Source organism: Podarcis tiliguerta (genome assembly GCF_965153285.1).
Source record: "Podarcis tiliguerta genome assembly, chromosome: 8".
Lineage (NCBI taxonomy): Eukaryota > Metazoa > Chordata > Lepidosauria > Squamata > Lacertidae > Podarcis > Podarcis tiliguerta.
Genome location: NC_139541.1, coordinates 6,658,753 through 6,672,759, shown reverse-complemented (window position 1 = coordinate 6,672,759; position 14,007 = coordinate 6,658,753). Strand labels below are relative to the sequence as shown.

The 14,007-nt window shown below is 50.2% G+C and overlaps 1 protein-coding gene across 7 annotated transcripts in view; it reads left to right on the top strand.

The window, feature by feature from the left end:
* Positions 1–11,165, top strand: part of PAX8 (paired box 8) — a 36,844-nt gene extending 25,679 nt beyond the window's left edge. For all 7 annotated transcript variants that reach the window (XM_083454157.1, XM_083454160.1, XM_083454159.1 and 4 more), the window contains exons 8-11: positions 831–954; positions 1,698–1,799; positions 7,959–8,048; positions 9,913–11,165. In XM_083454157.1, the coding sequence (XP_083310283.1) occupies positions 831–954; positions 1,698–1,799; positions 7,959–8,048; positions 9,913–9,983 (387 nt within the window). In that variant the 3' untranslated portion in view covers positions 9,984–11,165. The remainder of the gene's footprint in view (positions 1–830; positions 955–1,697; positions 1,800–7,958; positions 8,049–9,912) is intronic.
* The last annotated feature ends 2,842 nt before the right edge of the window (positions 11,166–14,007 follow it).

The following is a 14,007-nucleotide window of genomic DNA, read 5'->3' as shown; positions in this document are numbered from 1 at the left end:
GTAGAGGAAGTTTGTCCCACCACAGGAGGAAACAGGAAGTTTATATACTGGCTGGACAAACATCCCTCTTCATGTCTAAACATGTCCATCCTAGGAATGTTGTACAGTGGTGCCTCGCAAGACGAAATTAATTCGTTCCGTGAGTCTCTTCGTCTAGTGTTTTTTTCGTCTTGCGAAGCAACCCTATTAGCGGCTTAGCGGATTAGCGCTATTAGCGGTTTAGCGGCTATTAGCGGCTATTAAAGGCTTAAGGGATTAGCGGATTAGCTGCTAAAAGGCTATTAGCGGTTTAGCGGCTTAGAAAAAAGGGGTGGGGAGCAAAAAAAAATCTCAAGACTCGCAAGACATTTTCGTCTTTGCAAAGCAAGCCCATAGGGAAATTCGTCCTGCGAAGCGCATCGAAAAACGGAAAACCCTTTCGTCTAGCGGGTTTTCCGTCTTGCGAGGCATTTGTCTTGCGGGGCACCACTGTATTTGACTGCTCTGTGTTTCACACCCCACATAATGTTGATGCACCAGCGATCCAACTCATAATAAGGTGTCTCCCTAACCGGCAGGCGGGGGGGGGCATGGATGGAGGTGGGGGAGAAGCTACAAGGCTGAGTTAGAGGTATGATGAATATATTCATAGAACCATAGAGTTAGAAGGGACCCCAAGGTCCAACACCAGCAACTACACAGGAATCCCATCATATTGTGAAGGGATTCAGGGCTGAAGGAACTGAAGGAACAAGTAGGGAGTCCCGGGGGGGGGGGGACCAGGGGGCCATGGAGGACTGTGCTCAGATCCCTACGAGGCCTTGATCTCCTGCTGCCCCCCCCTTTCACAGGCAGGTATCTACGCCGTGCCCCTGCTCAACACATCCATGGATGACGGGAAATCTATGCTCACGCCTTCCAACCCATCGCTGAGTCGTAACCTGGCGGCCCACCAGACATACTCTGCTGTGACAGGTAAGGGCTGCCCATACAGGGACGTCTAGGCACCCAACACGAGCACGCCTGTGGGTGCTCCAGGCCCCACAACAGCTCCGAAGAAGAAGTGGGGCAGAGTGTTCCCTGTGCGTATTTGCTGCAAGTCGATCACACAAAGGCCTGTGGGTTGTGGAGAGGTCTTTGTCAAAGCCTTAGCCCGAATGTCAGGAGGAGAGCAGTGGGATTTCCCCAAGCGGTCAGGGGGTCATTTGGAGAGGTGAAATATGGGTGGCACATCAGGTAGGTAAAGGTAAAGGGACTCCTGATCATTAGGTCCAGTCGTGACCGACTCTGGGGTCGCGGCGCTCATCTCACTTTATTGGCCGAGGGAGCCGGCATACAGCTTCCAGGTCATGTGGTCAGCATGATTAAGCCGCTTCTGGCGAACCAGAGCAGTGCACGGAAACGTCGTTTACCTTCCCGCCAGAGTGGTACCTATTTATCTACTTGCACTTTTTGACAAACTGCTAGGTTGGCAGGAGCAGGGACCGAGCAACGGGAGCTCACCCTGTCGTGGGGATTCGAACCGCCGGCAAGTCCTAGGCTCTGGGGTTTAACCCACAGCGCCAGTGGGTATTGGCTGGTGCTTTGGGAGGCAGGCAAGGACACACCAAGGTTCAATGCAGTTTGTAGATCCCTGAGCACCTCGGCTGCTAAGGGCATTTCCTGGCATGTCTGTTGATTCTGGTTTCCTCTGTCCCTGTCTTCCCTCCCCCTCTTAGGGCGTGATGTGGTTGGCTCCACCCTTCCAGGCTACCCTCCCCACATCCCAACTGGCGGGCAGGGAAGCTATAGCTCATCTGCAATTGCTGGCATGGTGGCAGGTAAGGAGCTCCCTGGGAAAAGCTTCAGGGGTGGAGGAGGCGGGAGGGATGGAACTCAGGGCAGTGAGGATGCCCATGGCTGGCTATGCCCCTCCCACGCACTTTGCCCACAGTCTCAGGCTTTGCCACCTCCCCAGATTGCAGGGAAAGCCATTTAAACATGTGGTGGGTCTCCTAGCCTTGTTCTGCCCCCTTCTTTACCCATTCAACACACCCCTGTCACTTAAAATGGATGTGGCATTTTTAGAGAATAGAGAAAATGCCTCCTCCCGGGGTCTTTCCATCCCCACTGAGACGCATCATACAGTCCCCAAACACCTGGAGTTATGCAGCACAGCATCTCTACTTCCAGGGCAGCCAGAAAGCCCTGCAACCCACAAGCCTGAGGCCACCCAGCCCCATCTGCCAGCTTAAAGGGCCAGCTTCTGTTGCTCCTCCTTACCCCAGTTGGCATTAGGCCTCCTCTGCCCACTGGGACCATCCCTCCCACCGCCCCACCGCCCTCCCTTGTTTCTTTGGGTTATTTCAAGCTCATTTTCCTACTCTGCTTTCATTATAAGAAACCATGTTGCAAAACACAATGTTAAAAAGGTAAAGGTAAAGGTACCCCTGCCCGTATGGGCCAGTCTTGACAGACTCTAGGGTTGTGCGCCCATCTCACTCAAGAGGCCGGGGCCCAGCGCTGTCCGGAGACACTTCCGGGTCACGTGGCCAGCGTGACATCGCTGCTCTGACGAGCCAGAGCCGCACACGGAAATGCCGTTTACCTTCCCGCTAGTAAGCGGTCCCTATTTATCTACTTGCACCCGGGAGTGCTTTCGAACTGCTAGGTTGGCAGGCGCTGGGACCGAGCAACGGGAGCGCACCCCGCCGCGGGGATTCGAACCGCCGACCTTTCGATCGGCAAGCCCTAGGCGCTGAGGCTTTTACCCACAGTGCCACCCGCGTCCCCAAACACAATGTTAGACTCACTCAAATAAAAGTCTTGAGAATGCACAGAAGCATTAAAAACCAGAAGACTTAAAAAGAGCAATCACTCATTAAAACACTTTCCAGAATGAAAATGTTTTTGGATGCTGTCTGAAAACAAGAAGCAGGGGAACTGGGCTTCCCAAAGGAGAAAATTCCGCCGCATCTGTGGCGCCACCACTGAGATGGCCTTGTACCTGGCAGCCCCTTTGCAAAAGGCCTCTGAGGCCAACTTGATGCAGACCCTGCAAGTGTCCCTATTTTCCAGGGACATCTCTGTTCTGGTTTCTGATTTGATTATGGAATGTCCCACTTTTCCTTAGAATGTCTCTATTTTCATTGGGGAAGGTATGGAGTTATCTGACCCCATAGCCATCTGAAGGCAATCCTGTACAGTGGTACCTCAGGTTACATATGCTTCAGGTTACAGACTCTGCTAACCCAGAAATAGTACCTCGGGTTAAGAACTTTGCTTCAGGATGAGAACAGAAATCGTGCTCTGGCGGCGCAGCGGCAGCAGGAGGCCCCATTAGCTAAAGCGGTGCTTCAGGTTAAGAACAGTTTCAGGTTAAGAACGGATCTCCAGAACGAATCAAGTTCTTAACCTGAGGTACTACTGTATAGGGAAGGTGTTTTTTTTAAAAAAATGTTTAATGTTTACATGTTGGAAGCTGCCCAGAGTGGCTGGGGCAACCCAGTAAGATGTGTGGGATATAAACAGTAAAATTATCATTATGGAATATGATGTTGTCCCTATTTTCATCAGAGAAATGTTGGAGGGTATGCTTGACGGCTGGAGCGAGTTCAATCGGGCAAAAGTTTTCCTCCACGAAACCTGATCCTAGCCATTAACGTGTTAGAAAAATGAGCTCAGAAACGATTTGGCCCCTCCTCCAACTGAAAAGTCAGATAGGTATAACAGGATCTGACTTTCTGTGGCCATTTTGCAGCCTCTAAGGCAGGGGTCAGTAAACTTTTTTCAGCAGGGGGCCGGTCCACTGTCCTTCAGACCTTGGGGGCGCGGATTATATATATTTTGGGGGGTGAGGAACGAATTCCTATGCCCCACAAATAACCCAGAGATGCATTTTAAATAAAAGCACACACTCGACTCATGTAAAAACACCAGGCAGGCCCCACAAATAACCCAGAGATGCATTTTAAATGAAAGGACACATTCTACTCATGTAAAAACACTCATGATTCCTGGACCATCCGTGGGCCGGATTGAGAAGGTGATTGGGCCGCATCTGGCCCCCGGGCCTTAGGTTGCCTACCCCTGATTTAGTGGATAGAGGTGTCTTTGTATTTGTCTTTAGGTTGTCTTCAGGTGTGTGTGTGTTTGCGGGGGGGGGGGTGTCGGTTAGAGTAAGGTTCTCAAACCATTTGGCTGCTGGTGTTGGTGAGGGGGGTGGGGCTGGAGCCTGAGTGCGAGGGAGGGGAACAAGATTTCAAGGGGCATTTGATTGAGTGCTCTCATTACAAGCGGTGTAAAAACAGCCCCCAATCTCTCCTTTCTTCTCCTGACCAATCTCATTTCACGCTTGAGGGGAGGGAGCGCGCAAGGGAGAAGATTCTGTATTCTCAACGCTGCATTAAGCACATCTCCAAGGTAACCCAGGGACACACCAGCTCAGCACGTCCGCCAAGCCAAAGGGAACGGCGGCACCAGCTTGCCAGCTTCTCCCGCCTCAGCGGGCAAGGCCTTCCTCCTGACAGCAGAATTCGAGGCTTGCAAAGTTCAGGCGCAGCTTAGGCTGGTAACCGAAACATGCTTACTAGGGAGCAAGCACCCCTGAACAGAGCTGCGCTTACTGCAGAGTCAACGTGCACAGGATTTGCCCTTAGAGCATGGGTAGGCAAACTAAGGCCTGGGGGCCGGATCCGACCCAATTGCCTTCTCAATCTGGCCGTTGGACGGTCCGGGAATCCGTGTGTTTTGACATGAGTAGAATGTGTCCTTTTATTTAAAATGCATCTCTGGGTTATTTGTGGGGTCTGCCTGGTGTTTTGACATGAGTAGAATGTGTCCTTTTATTTATAATGCATCTCTGGGTTATTTGTGGGACCTGCCTGGTGTTTTGACATGAGTAGAATGTGTCCTTTTATTTAAAATGCATCTCTGGGTTATTTGTGGGGCATAGGGATTCATTCCCCCCTGCCCAAAAAATAGTCTGGCCTCCCCCCAAGGTCTGAGGGACAGTGGACAGGCCCCCTGCTGAAAAAGTTTGCTGACCCCTGGGCTAAACCCTACATGGGATCTGAGGTTAAGCAGACAACTCTACCTTTCAGGGTCATTGTTAAGGACCACCAAGGCTAGTGTACGTGACATATTTGGAGTACTTGGAGGAAGTACTAGAAAAAGAATTATGTGTGGAATTAAACATTGCGCTGATACAATCAATCTGTGCAGACGTTTCCGCCTGCCAGATCTCTCCCCCCCCCACTCTTCTGGGACTCCCGAGAAGATTTGAGGGAGGTGTGGGGGGAGAAGAAGGGGGAAGCCCCATTGTGGAAACGGGAGTCCTGTTGCTGGCTTCTGTAGTACACTGGGTTAAGGCCACATCACACTTCAGAGCGGTGAAAAAGCAGGCCTTCCAAGTGTCCCTATTTTCCAGGGATGGCCCCGATTTAGAGAAGCCATCCCAGTTTCTGATTTGATCCCGGAATGTCCCGCTTTTCCTTAGGACATCCCTATTTTTACCCGAGAAATGTTGGAGGGTATGGAGTTATCCAACTCTTGAGCCAGCTGAAGGCAGCCCTGTATAGAGAAGTGGTTTCTTAAAAAATATTTAATGCTTTATTATGTTTTTATATACGTTATAAGCCACCCAGAGTGGCTGGGGCAGCCCAGTCAGATGAGTGGGGTATAAATAGTAAATTATTATTATGGAATAGGATGTCCCTATCTTCATTGGTTGGAGGATATGAAACATTCAATCCTTCCTCCTAGGGAATTCTGCGAATTGTAGTTCTGTGGGGGGAATTGGGGTCTTCTAACACCTCTTAGCACACTTTTTAAAAACCTACATTTCCCAGAATGCTTTTTTTTTTTTTTTGAGGTGGAAAGCCATGACTGTTAAAGGGATATAATAGTGCTTTAAGGTTTGGATGTGGCCGAAAATAGCATCCGGACTTCTGCGGATTATTACTTATCTGTCAGGAGTACCCCCCCTCCCCCACCTAGGAGGAAGATTGGGAGTGAGAATATAAACTGCTAATAATGCTTGACTAAATCGGGCTGTGGTTTCCTTATGAGAACACTGATGTGGGTCACCGTTTTCTTTCCATTTACAGGTGTATAGATAGACCTCTGCATATCTAGAGAGTCCCCCAGCTGTTCAGATGCTGCTGCCTTCCTTTGGGGTGGCCCCCCTGTTTCACCTCCAAACTGAGAGGGAGCCATTACGAAATGTTGCAGCATAGAGCGCGTAGAAGGGGGGGGTCAATCCTTTTCGGAGTTTCACGTAGGAATGCATCCTCAGGGAAGGGGGATTTCAGGAGCGGAGAAGAGATTAACAACACCCAGCTCCTTGTCTCTCACCCCACTTTCTCCTGCTGGAGGGCTGCTCTACCCTAGCTTGCGCATTTGATGAGGAGATTTCACCCCTCCCATACCCAAGAATCTCCTGAGCAGTCTGCTGATTCTGCAGAGAGGAGGAGGCGTGTTCTTATATCTACTTATTCTGCTCCAGCGCCACATCAGAGAGAGAGAGAGTCGGTCAGTGAGTGAGTCAGTGAGTGAGTCAGTCAGGGAGAGAAAAAGACTGAGTGTTATCTCTGTGTAGATAAGGTCGCTGCAGAAAGCAGCTGTAAGACTCAGTGCAGTCCAGCATCTCCATTTGTATATAGTTTGTATAGTACAGTAGCTGTTAGTGAATAAAAGAAGATATTCTTCAGCGCTGTCGTCCGAGTGATTTATGCTCTGCTGTACTCTGCTGTACAACGACTGTCTTCTTGTTGGAGTGATTTGCGGTGCTCACAGCTCTGAGTTGTGAGTCCACGGCACTTGGACCTGTTCCTGTGAGGAAGGTGGTCTCTGGAAGTGCTATCCAGCTCGCCTAGCCCAGTCGGGGCTGAGGTGGATGAGTCCAGTTGGTGACACTGGCTCAAGGGCGATGCTGACATCTCAGGGCAGGGTAGTTCTGAAGACTGCACCCTTTGAGCCTCTGCCTGGCTTCAGGTCTCCCTTGTTCAGCCGCTGCTCAACTGTCACCAGCAGCCTGTCAGCTCAGAGGTTCTTGTTTTTGTAAAAAAAACCTTTTCATGAACAGGCTTCGGTATTTCTGCACATATGAGGAGTCCCCCGAGTTTGCAGAAGCTCCTCCCTTAGATTTGGGTGCCCCCATTTCACTGCCATCTTGAGAAGCAGTAGAGCCCAAGTCCCCTCTGTGGGAATGTTCAGGGAGGCAAGAGAGGATATATTGTTTATTAATAGCCTTCCTAACTTGCACTAGCAAGTTCCTTTGTGTAGCAAAGTTACATTCCCCCTTTTTACATGCACAGCAGATAACTGGTTGCAGGCTCGTGTGAGCCTCTCAATATTAGATTCCTGGTAAGTTCCCGTACATCCCTCTTCAAAGAATAAACACACCACAACCTTGAGCAAAGTATATGTAAAAGTTTACTCACATCATCAGTTCACAGTTGGATCCCTGAAGGCAGACTTAGTTACAAATATGTACATGTGGATCTACCCCATATGGGGGGGATAATCCCAGTCACTGTAGACTGGCAGTCACTGCAGTTCACACAACAAAAGGAAGGTGGAAAAGAGGAAGTGAAAAAGAGAGAGGTGTTCTGCGTGCCTTGCCCTTTTGTTACCTGGGCAGGTAAGGTCACGCCCACCTCTAGTCACATGCAAAAGGAAGGATGCTCCAGCCAGGAGGAAACGGGAAGTTTTCAACTGGCTGGACCAAACATTCCCCTGCATGTCCACTCTAGGAAAACAAGGAATGTTGTACTCGATTGCTACTTGCGTATCACATCCTACACACTCTTAGAAGGCAGCAGGAGGAAGATGGCAACAACCAGGTTTGGCATCTTGATTTTTGTAGTACGTGTACGTGTTGAAAACACATTTAGCTGCAACCCTGCATTTAGCTGTTGTGGAGATGTCCCCACTTGCAGCCCCACCAGCGAGCCTCTCCCAGCTGCCTCTGACGCGTGTTCCCTTCTCTTTGTCTCCAGCAGGGAGTGATTATTCTGGCGGCGCCTACAGCCACGGCCCTTACACCAGCTATGGAGAGCCCTGGCGATTCCCCAACTCTGGACTGCTGAGTGAGTCTCCTCCTCTGGGCTGCAAGGGCAGGGGGGTGGGGGTGGGGGGCTTTCCCAGCTTGGCCTGGCAGCTTGTGTGTCAGGTCTCCTGGGACCGTGAGAGCCAAAGCTGAGGGCTTAGGCAGGTGAGGACTGTTTCTGGTGCTCTCCGACACAGAAGCATCAGGCCTTGCAACTAGCCAGCAGCAAAGACCCTAAATGGGCTGACCTGACCCACTATGAATGCTGGAAAGTAGAACTGTTTACTTGTTGCACTTCTGCTGAGATTCCTGCATTGAAAGGGGTTAGACATTGAAAGGGGTTAGAACAGGGGTGAGAGCCAGTGTGGTGTAGTGGTTAAGAGCGGTAGTCTCGTAATCTGGGGAACCCGGTTCGCGTCTTCACTCCTCCACATGCAGCTGCTGGGTGACCTTGGGCCAGTCACACTTCTCTGAAGTCTCTCAGCCCCACTCACCTCACAGAGTGTTTGTTGTGGGGGAGGAAGGGAAAGGAGAATGTTAGCCACTTTGAGACTCCTTAAAGGGAGTGAAAGGCGGGATATCAAATCCAAACTCTTCTAGACTAGATGACCCTTGTTCCCCCTTCCAAATCGAAGATTGCTCTTTGCAAGCTCCCAGCTCCAACATGACCTTCTCTTGGCGGAGATGTGAATGCAGTCACTGCCTGCAGCTTCCAGCAAAATATTAAAATACAGTAATTCATCAAATATTAAAAGCTTCCTTAAACAGGGCTGCCTTCAGATGTCTTCTAAAACATCAAACATTGAAAACTTCCTTAAACAGGTGTCTTCTACAAGTCAGATAGTTGTTTATTTCCTTGACATCTGGTGGGAGGGTGTTCCACGGGGAGGGCGCCACCACCGAGAAGGCCCTCTGCCTGGTTCCCTGTAACTTCACTTCTCGCAGGGAGGGAACCGCCAAAGGCAAAGCTGTCAACGTTTTCCTTTTTTTGAAGGGAAATTCCCTTATTCCAAATAGGATTCCTCGCAAGAAAAGGGAAAATTTGACAGCTATGGCCAAAGGCCCTCGGAGCTGGACCTCAGCGTCCGGGCAGAACGATGGAGGTGGAGACGCTCCTTCAGGTATATTGGACCGAGGCCGTTTAGGGCTTTCAAGGTCAGCACCAACACTTTGACTTGTGCTCGGAAAACGTGCTGGGAACCAATGTAGGTCTTTCAGAACTGGTTTTATATGGTCTCAGTGGCCACTCCCAGTCACCAGTCTCGCTGCCGCATTCTGGATTAGAAGCGGTGCTGCCTCCAGTGGGAAGCAGGTACAATCTGATGAACCCTTGTGACAAAGGCTAAGAACAGTGATTATCTGATGAAAGAATTTGAATGGGATCCCCACATTTTTTTGGGGTGGTGGTGGTGGGTAGTTAGAGAAAATAAACTGTCCGTTACAGGACTCCATACCCCTTGTAGGTGGGCTTCCTTCCAACCCCATTTCCTTGCTACCATTGATCACGCAGAGAGGTCTGACTGAAACTCTCCTTTTCCCAGAGGCCCACAGCTCTGTCCAAATATTTTGAAACCCAAAGGGACCAAAGCTCCACCTCTGCTTCTGCAGCCAGTCACACACCTTGCACAGATGCGAGATGCCAGATAACTTTCTGCTTCTCTTGCGGGAAGGAAGCCATTTGACCAAAGTCCTGCAAAGGAAGGAAGTAAACCTGGCCCTGTCTCAGAATAGGGGGCAGGGAAGTCAATCACCCCCCGGGCTGTTTTGATGGCATCTTAACATGAACCTTGCTGAGGTCTGCAAAGGCTGTGGGTACGAGATGATTAATGTGTGCTGAGCTGGAGTGAATGGTTAACCCGGGCTGGTTATTTGCTAATAGCCTGCCTCTCTCTCTCTCTCTCCAGGTTCCCCCTATTACTACAGCTCATCTTCACGGGGCCCTGTACCTCCCAACACCACCTATGACCACCTGTAGATGATGCAGCCCCTCTGGCAGCCAGGCCAGCTCTCCTGGGCCACTCTGTTTATAGCCCAGCGGCAACGAAGAGGGAGGTGGACTGGTTCAATCTGCAGAGCGCCCCAGTGGGCAATGGAATCCACACAAGCAGTTGCGGCAATTGCAAGCATGCGAGGCCACCCTGCTACCCATGAACCTGAGAAGGATGGAGGAGCAGGTGGCATGAATGTGCTTGCGCCCCCGGACTCCAAAAGTGAGGACAGTCTAAACACCTTGAAATCGAGGAACTCAAACCAATGAAATCAAGCGATGCTTTGTGAAGTCACTTTGCTACTGTTCTCTCTTGCACTAAGGCGGGTGAAGGTGCTTGTGCAAACTGTGGGTCTTTGAAAGGACTGGACACTTGGAGAGGGGTAGAGGGAGTAGTTGGGAGAAGAGAAGGCTTGGGGCTTGAACGCCTAGGCTGCTTCTCTCCTCGCCCTAGGCGATCCCGGCTGCAGTTTAAGTTGCTTGCTTGTGCAGGTAGCACCGTCCCTTATTTCTGGCTGTTCCTGTTTCGTTCTTGCCACGTTTGAACAGCAGGAAAAGGAAGGCACAAGTGCAGCCTCGCAGATAAGGACCCCAAGTGCAGCTTTTGTGGGCGAAGGCAGAGGCGGCTGATTCAGTTATGGATGGGGCGAGGACAGATGGGCTGAGCATCTTTCGGTCAGAAGGAGTGGGGCACAACAAACAGCTGGTGGGAAATTTCCCAGTGGAGGATTCTCAGCCTTCAACTCCAAATCTCACAATTCCTCTCCTGTTGGGCTCTTTCCCCCTCATCCTCTTTTACTGGTTTGCTCTAATACAGGGGCAAGATCCGGCCAGCAAACTGCTCTTGCCAACATTTGCAGACCTGATCTCATTTCAGGGTTGGCAGGGTACCTGCAAAGTTGGCAAGGCAAGATGTTGAGGGCCGTGTCCTTTTTGAGGGGTGGAGCTCTTCCTTTACCTAGTGGAAACTGAAGCAGAGCTGCTGGAACATGGCAGGTGTCAAGTTGCGCTGTGTGTCCACGTCTATATGCCTTTGTTTCTTGCTGTATAGACAGAACTTTACACACGCTGCACCCCTGGGAAATGGGAGTGGGTTTTCGCCCTGCGTCCATCAGCACAGAACAGTCTCCTCCCTGCATCCCTTTGAATAAAAGCAGTTTGTATTAATGACACGAAACCCTTGGCTCTGTAGGGATGTGTATAGATGCCTGGAGGGGAGATATTTATTAGATATTATCTTTCTTTCCTTATGTTGAAGAAGCAGCGTGCCATACCTTTGCCCCTTAAAAGGGAAGCTTTAATAGGCTAGTTTTAGCCTTTTAGTTTAAGTAATCCAGGATGCTCTAAGGCAGACTGGATTCTTCTGGTGTTTCCCCCTTTTCTCCCCTTAAAACAATAATCACACAAACAGTCTTGTAAAAGTTTAAAAAAAGAATAACATTTACTCAGAATACTTGTTGAAGAGTAACAGATAGAGCAGTTTTGTTCAGGCAGGCTTAAAATGATAATCCAGTTACTTTAGTTTAAAATTAGTCACGTTGCTGGAATGGAGGTGAGAGCAAAGAGAAATCACACAGCCAGGTGAGATGTTAAATATGCATAGACCCTGACCGGGCACCTGGGTGTGTCTCTCAGAACCCTCTCTAGGAAATTTACAGGGCTTCAGCTCCTATCCGGTGCCTATCTAGCAAACATGCATTGTTGGTTTGACTGCCCTGCAAATATCCCACACACCCATTCTCAGGCAAAACAACATACATGTTGTTTTATGAAACCACCCAGAGTCCCACCTTGACTCAAAGGTTCTGGAAGCTGTCTCTTGGTAGACGCTTGGTCAAGATATCAGCAGTCATCTCTTTGATGCGGCAATAAGCCAACTACACAAGTCCGTCTTGAATTGCCTCATGTACATAGTGATACTTCATCCCGATGTGCTTTGTCCTTGTGTGGAATTTCTCAGTCTGGGACAGCTCTAGGCAACTCTGGTTGCTCCACTTACTTCCTATGACCTACTTCCCAGGAGGTAGGTCAGTAAGGATTCAAGTGTTGTTTTGATGCAATGCATCCATATCTCCTCCTGTGCAGCCTCCCTCCATAGACTGACTTCTGCCGCTGGCATCTCCTCTATCTCTTCCCACCCTGCAAAGTAGGGTTCTGCATGAGCGTCTGACCTGAGGTCCTGGACCTGTGGTCCCATCAGCTTGCTCCTCCTCCAGGGCAGGCTTGTCTCCACCGAGCTGCTTCCCTTCATCTCAGGTGCTGCTGCCAGGAGTCTGATCCTCTGCATCTTCTTCTTGTGCATCACTTACAGAGGGAACCTTGACACTAGAAGGCAGATCTGGACATTGAAGTTTGTGATGAAAAGTATACAGTGACACCTCGGGTTAAGGACTTAATTCATTCTGGAGGTCCATTCTTAAACTGAAACTGTTCTTAACCTGAAGCACCACTTTAGCTAATGGGGCCTCCCACCAGCTGCCGCCGCACCACCGCCACCAATTTCTGTTCTCATCCTGAAGCAAAGTTCTTAACCCGAGGTACTATTTCTGGGTTAGCGGAGTCTGTAACCCGAAGCGTCTGTAACCCGAGGTACCACTGTATAAGGTCTTTGGCTTCTTCTGATTTCTCAGAAAAGTCCACAACACTATTCCTTGTCTCAGCTTTGTTGTGCTCAGATGGGAGACAGATTAAAGGGTAAAGGGACCCCTGACCATTAGGTCCAGTCGTGGCCGACTCTGGGGTTGTGGCGCTCATCTCGCTCTATAGGCCGAGGGAGCCGGCGTACAGCTTCCGGGTCATGTGGCCAGCATGACTAAGCCGCTTCTGGCGAACCACAGCAGCGCATGGAAATGCTGTTTACCTTCCTGCAGGAGTGATACCTATTTATCTACTTGCTTTTGAACTGCTAGGTTGGCAGGAGCAGGGAACAAGCAATGGGAGCTCACCCCATCGCGGGGATTCGAAATGCTGATGACCTGATCAGCAAGCCCTAGGCTCTGTGGTTTAGACCACAGCGCCACCCACATCCCTGGGAGACAGATTATACCAAAGCTCAAAAGGTGTGCATTTAGCTCTCTTTGTTAGCAGCAGTCTGCTCTGGAGATACGCCACAGTTGCTGCTGCGCCTCCCCACATGCGTTGGGGTGGAGATGCATCTTTTTAACACACACCTTGCCATCTCCATGATGGATCTGAACTTTCTTTCAGGGGTGTAAGGAACGGTTGTTCTGGAAGCTGTCTCTTGGTAGACACTTGGTCCAGGATATCAGCAGTCCTCTCTTTGGTGTGGCAGTAAGCCAACCAGGAAACTTACAGGGCTCTTGAGCTTCAGCTGCCCTGTCCTGTGTCTATTTAGCAAGCATGCACGGTTGGTTTGGACTGCATTTTAAGTATGCAACAGGCTCATGGTCCTCAGCCTTCATTTTGGGGAGATGGAGGGGAAAAAACCCTTCTCTTTCCATCTGTCGGCAAAAGAAGATGGGGACCAGCTCAGGGAAGAAGAAACATGCTGTGTGGTCCCAGGTTCAAGTGACAGTTGAAAGAATCCCAGCAAGTCCACGGGTTAGGGGGCGCAAATTACTTGCCTTGCCCCGGGTGCTGACAACCCACGCTACGCCACTGCCCTGGTGGAATAGACATGGGTTAGCTGCAACAGCAGGGACTGGCTAGGCCACAACCTCTACTCTCTTGTAGGTTTACCTCTCTTGCAATGCATCACTGGATAGGACTCATGACCTTCCCTTTAGGAACTCTTCAAAGACTGCTGTTTGCAACTGGAGACCTTTTTGTCCCTAGCCCAGGTGTGGGGAACATCTGGCACTCTGGATGTTGCTGAACTACAGCTCCCATCATTCCTGACCATCAGCCATGTTTGCTGAGGCTCATGGGAGTTGTAGTTCAGCAACTTATGGAGGGCCCAAAGTTCCCTACACCTGCTCTAGGATCCTGGGGTGGCATGGACATAGCCCCTATATCAAATAAAAAAGTACTTAACTGAGGTTCTGCCCCCCCA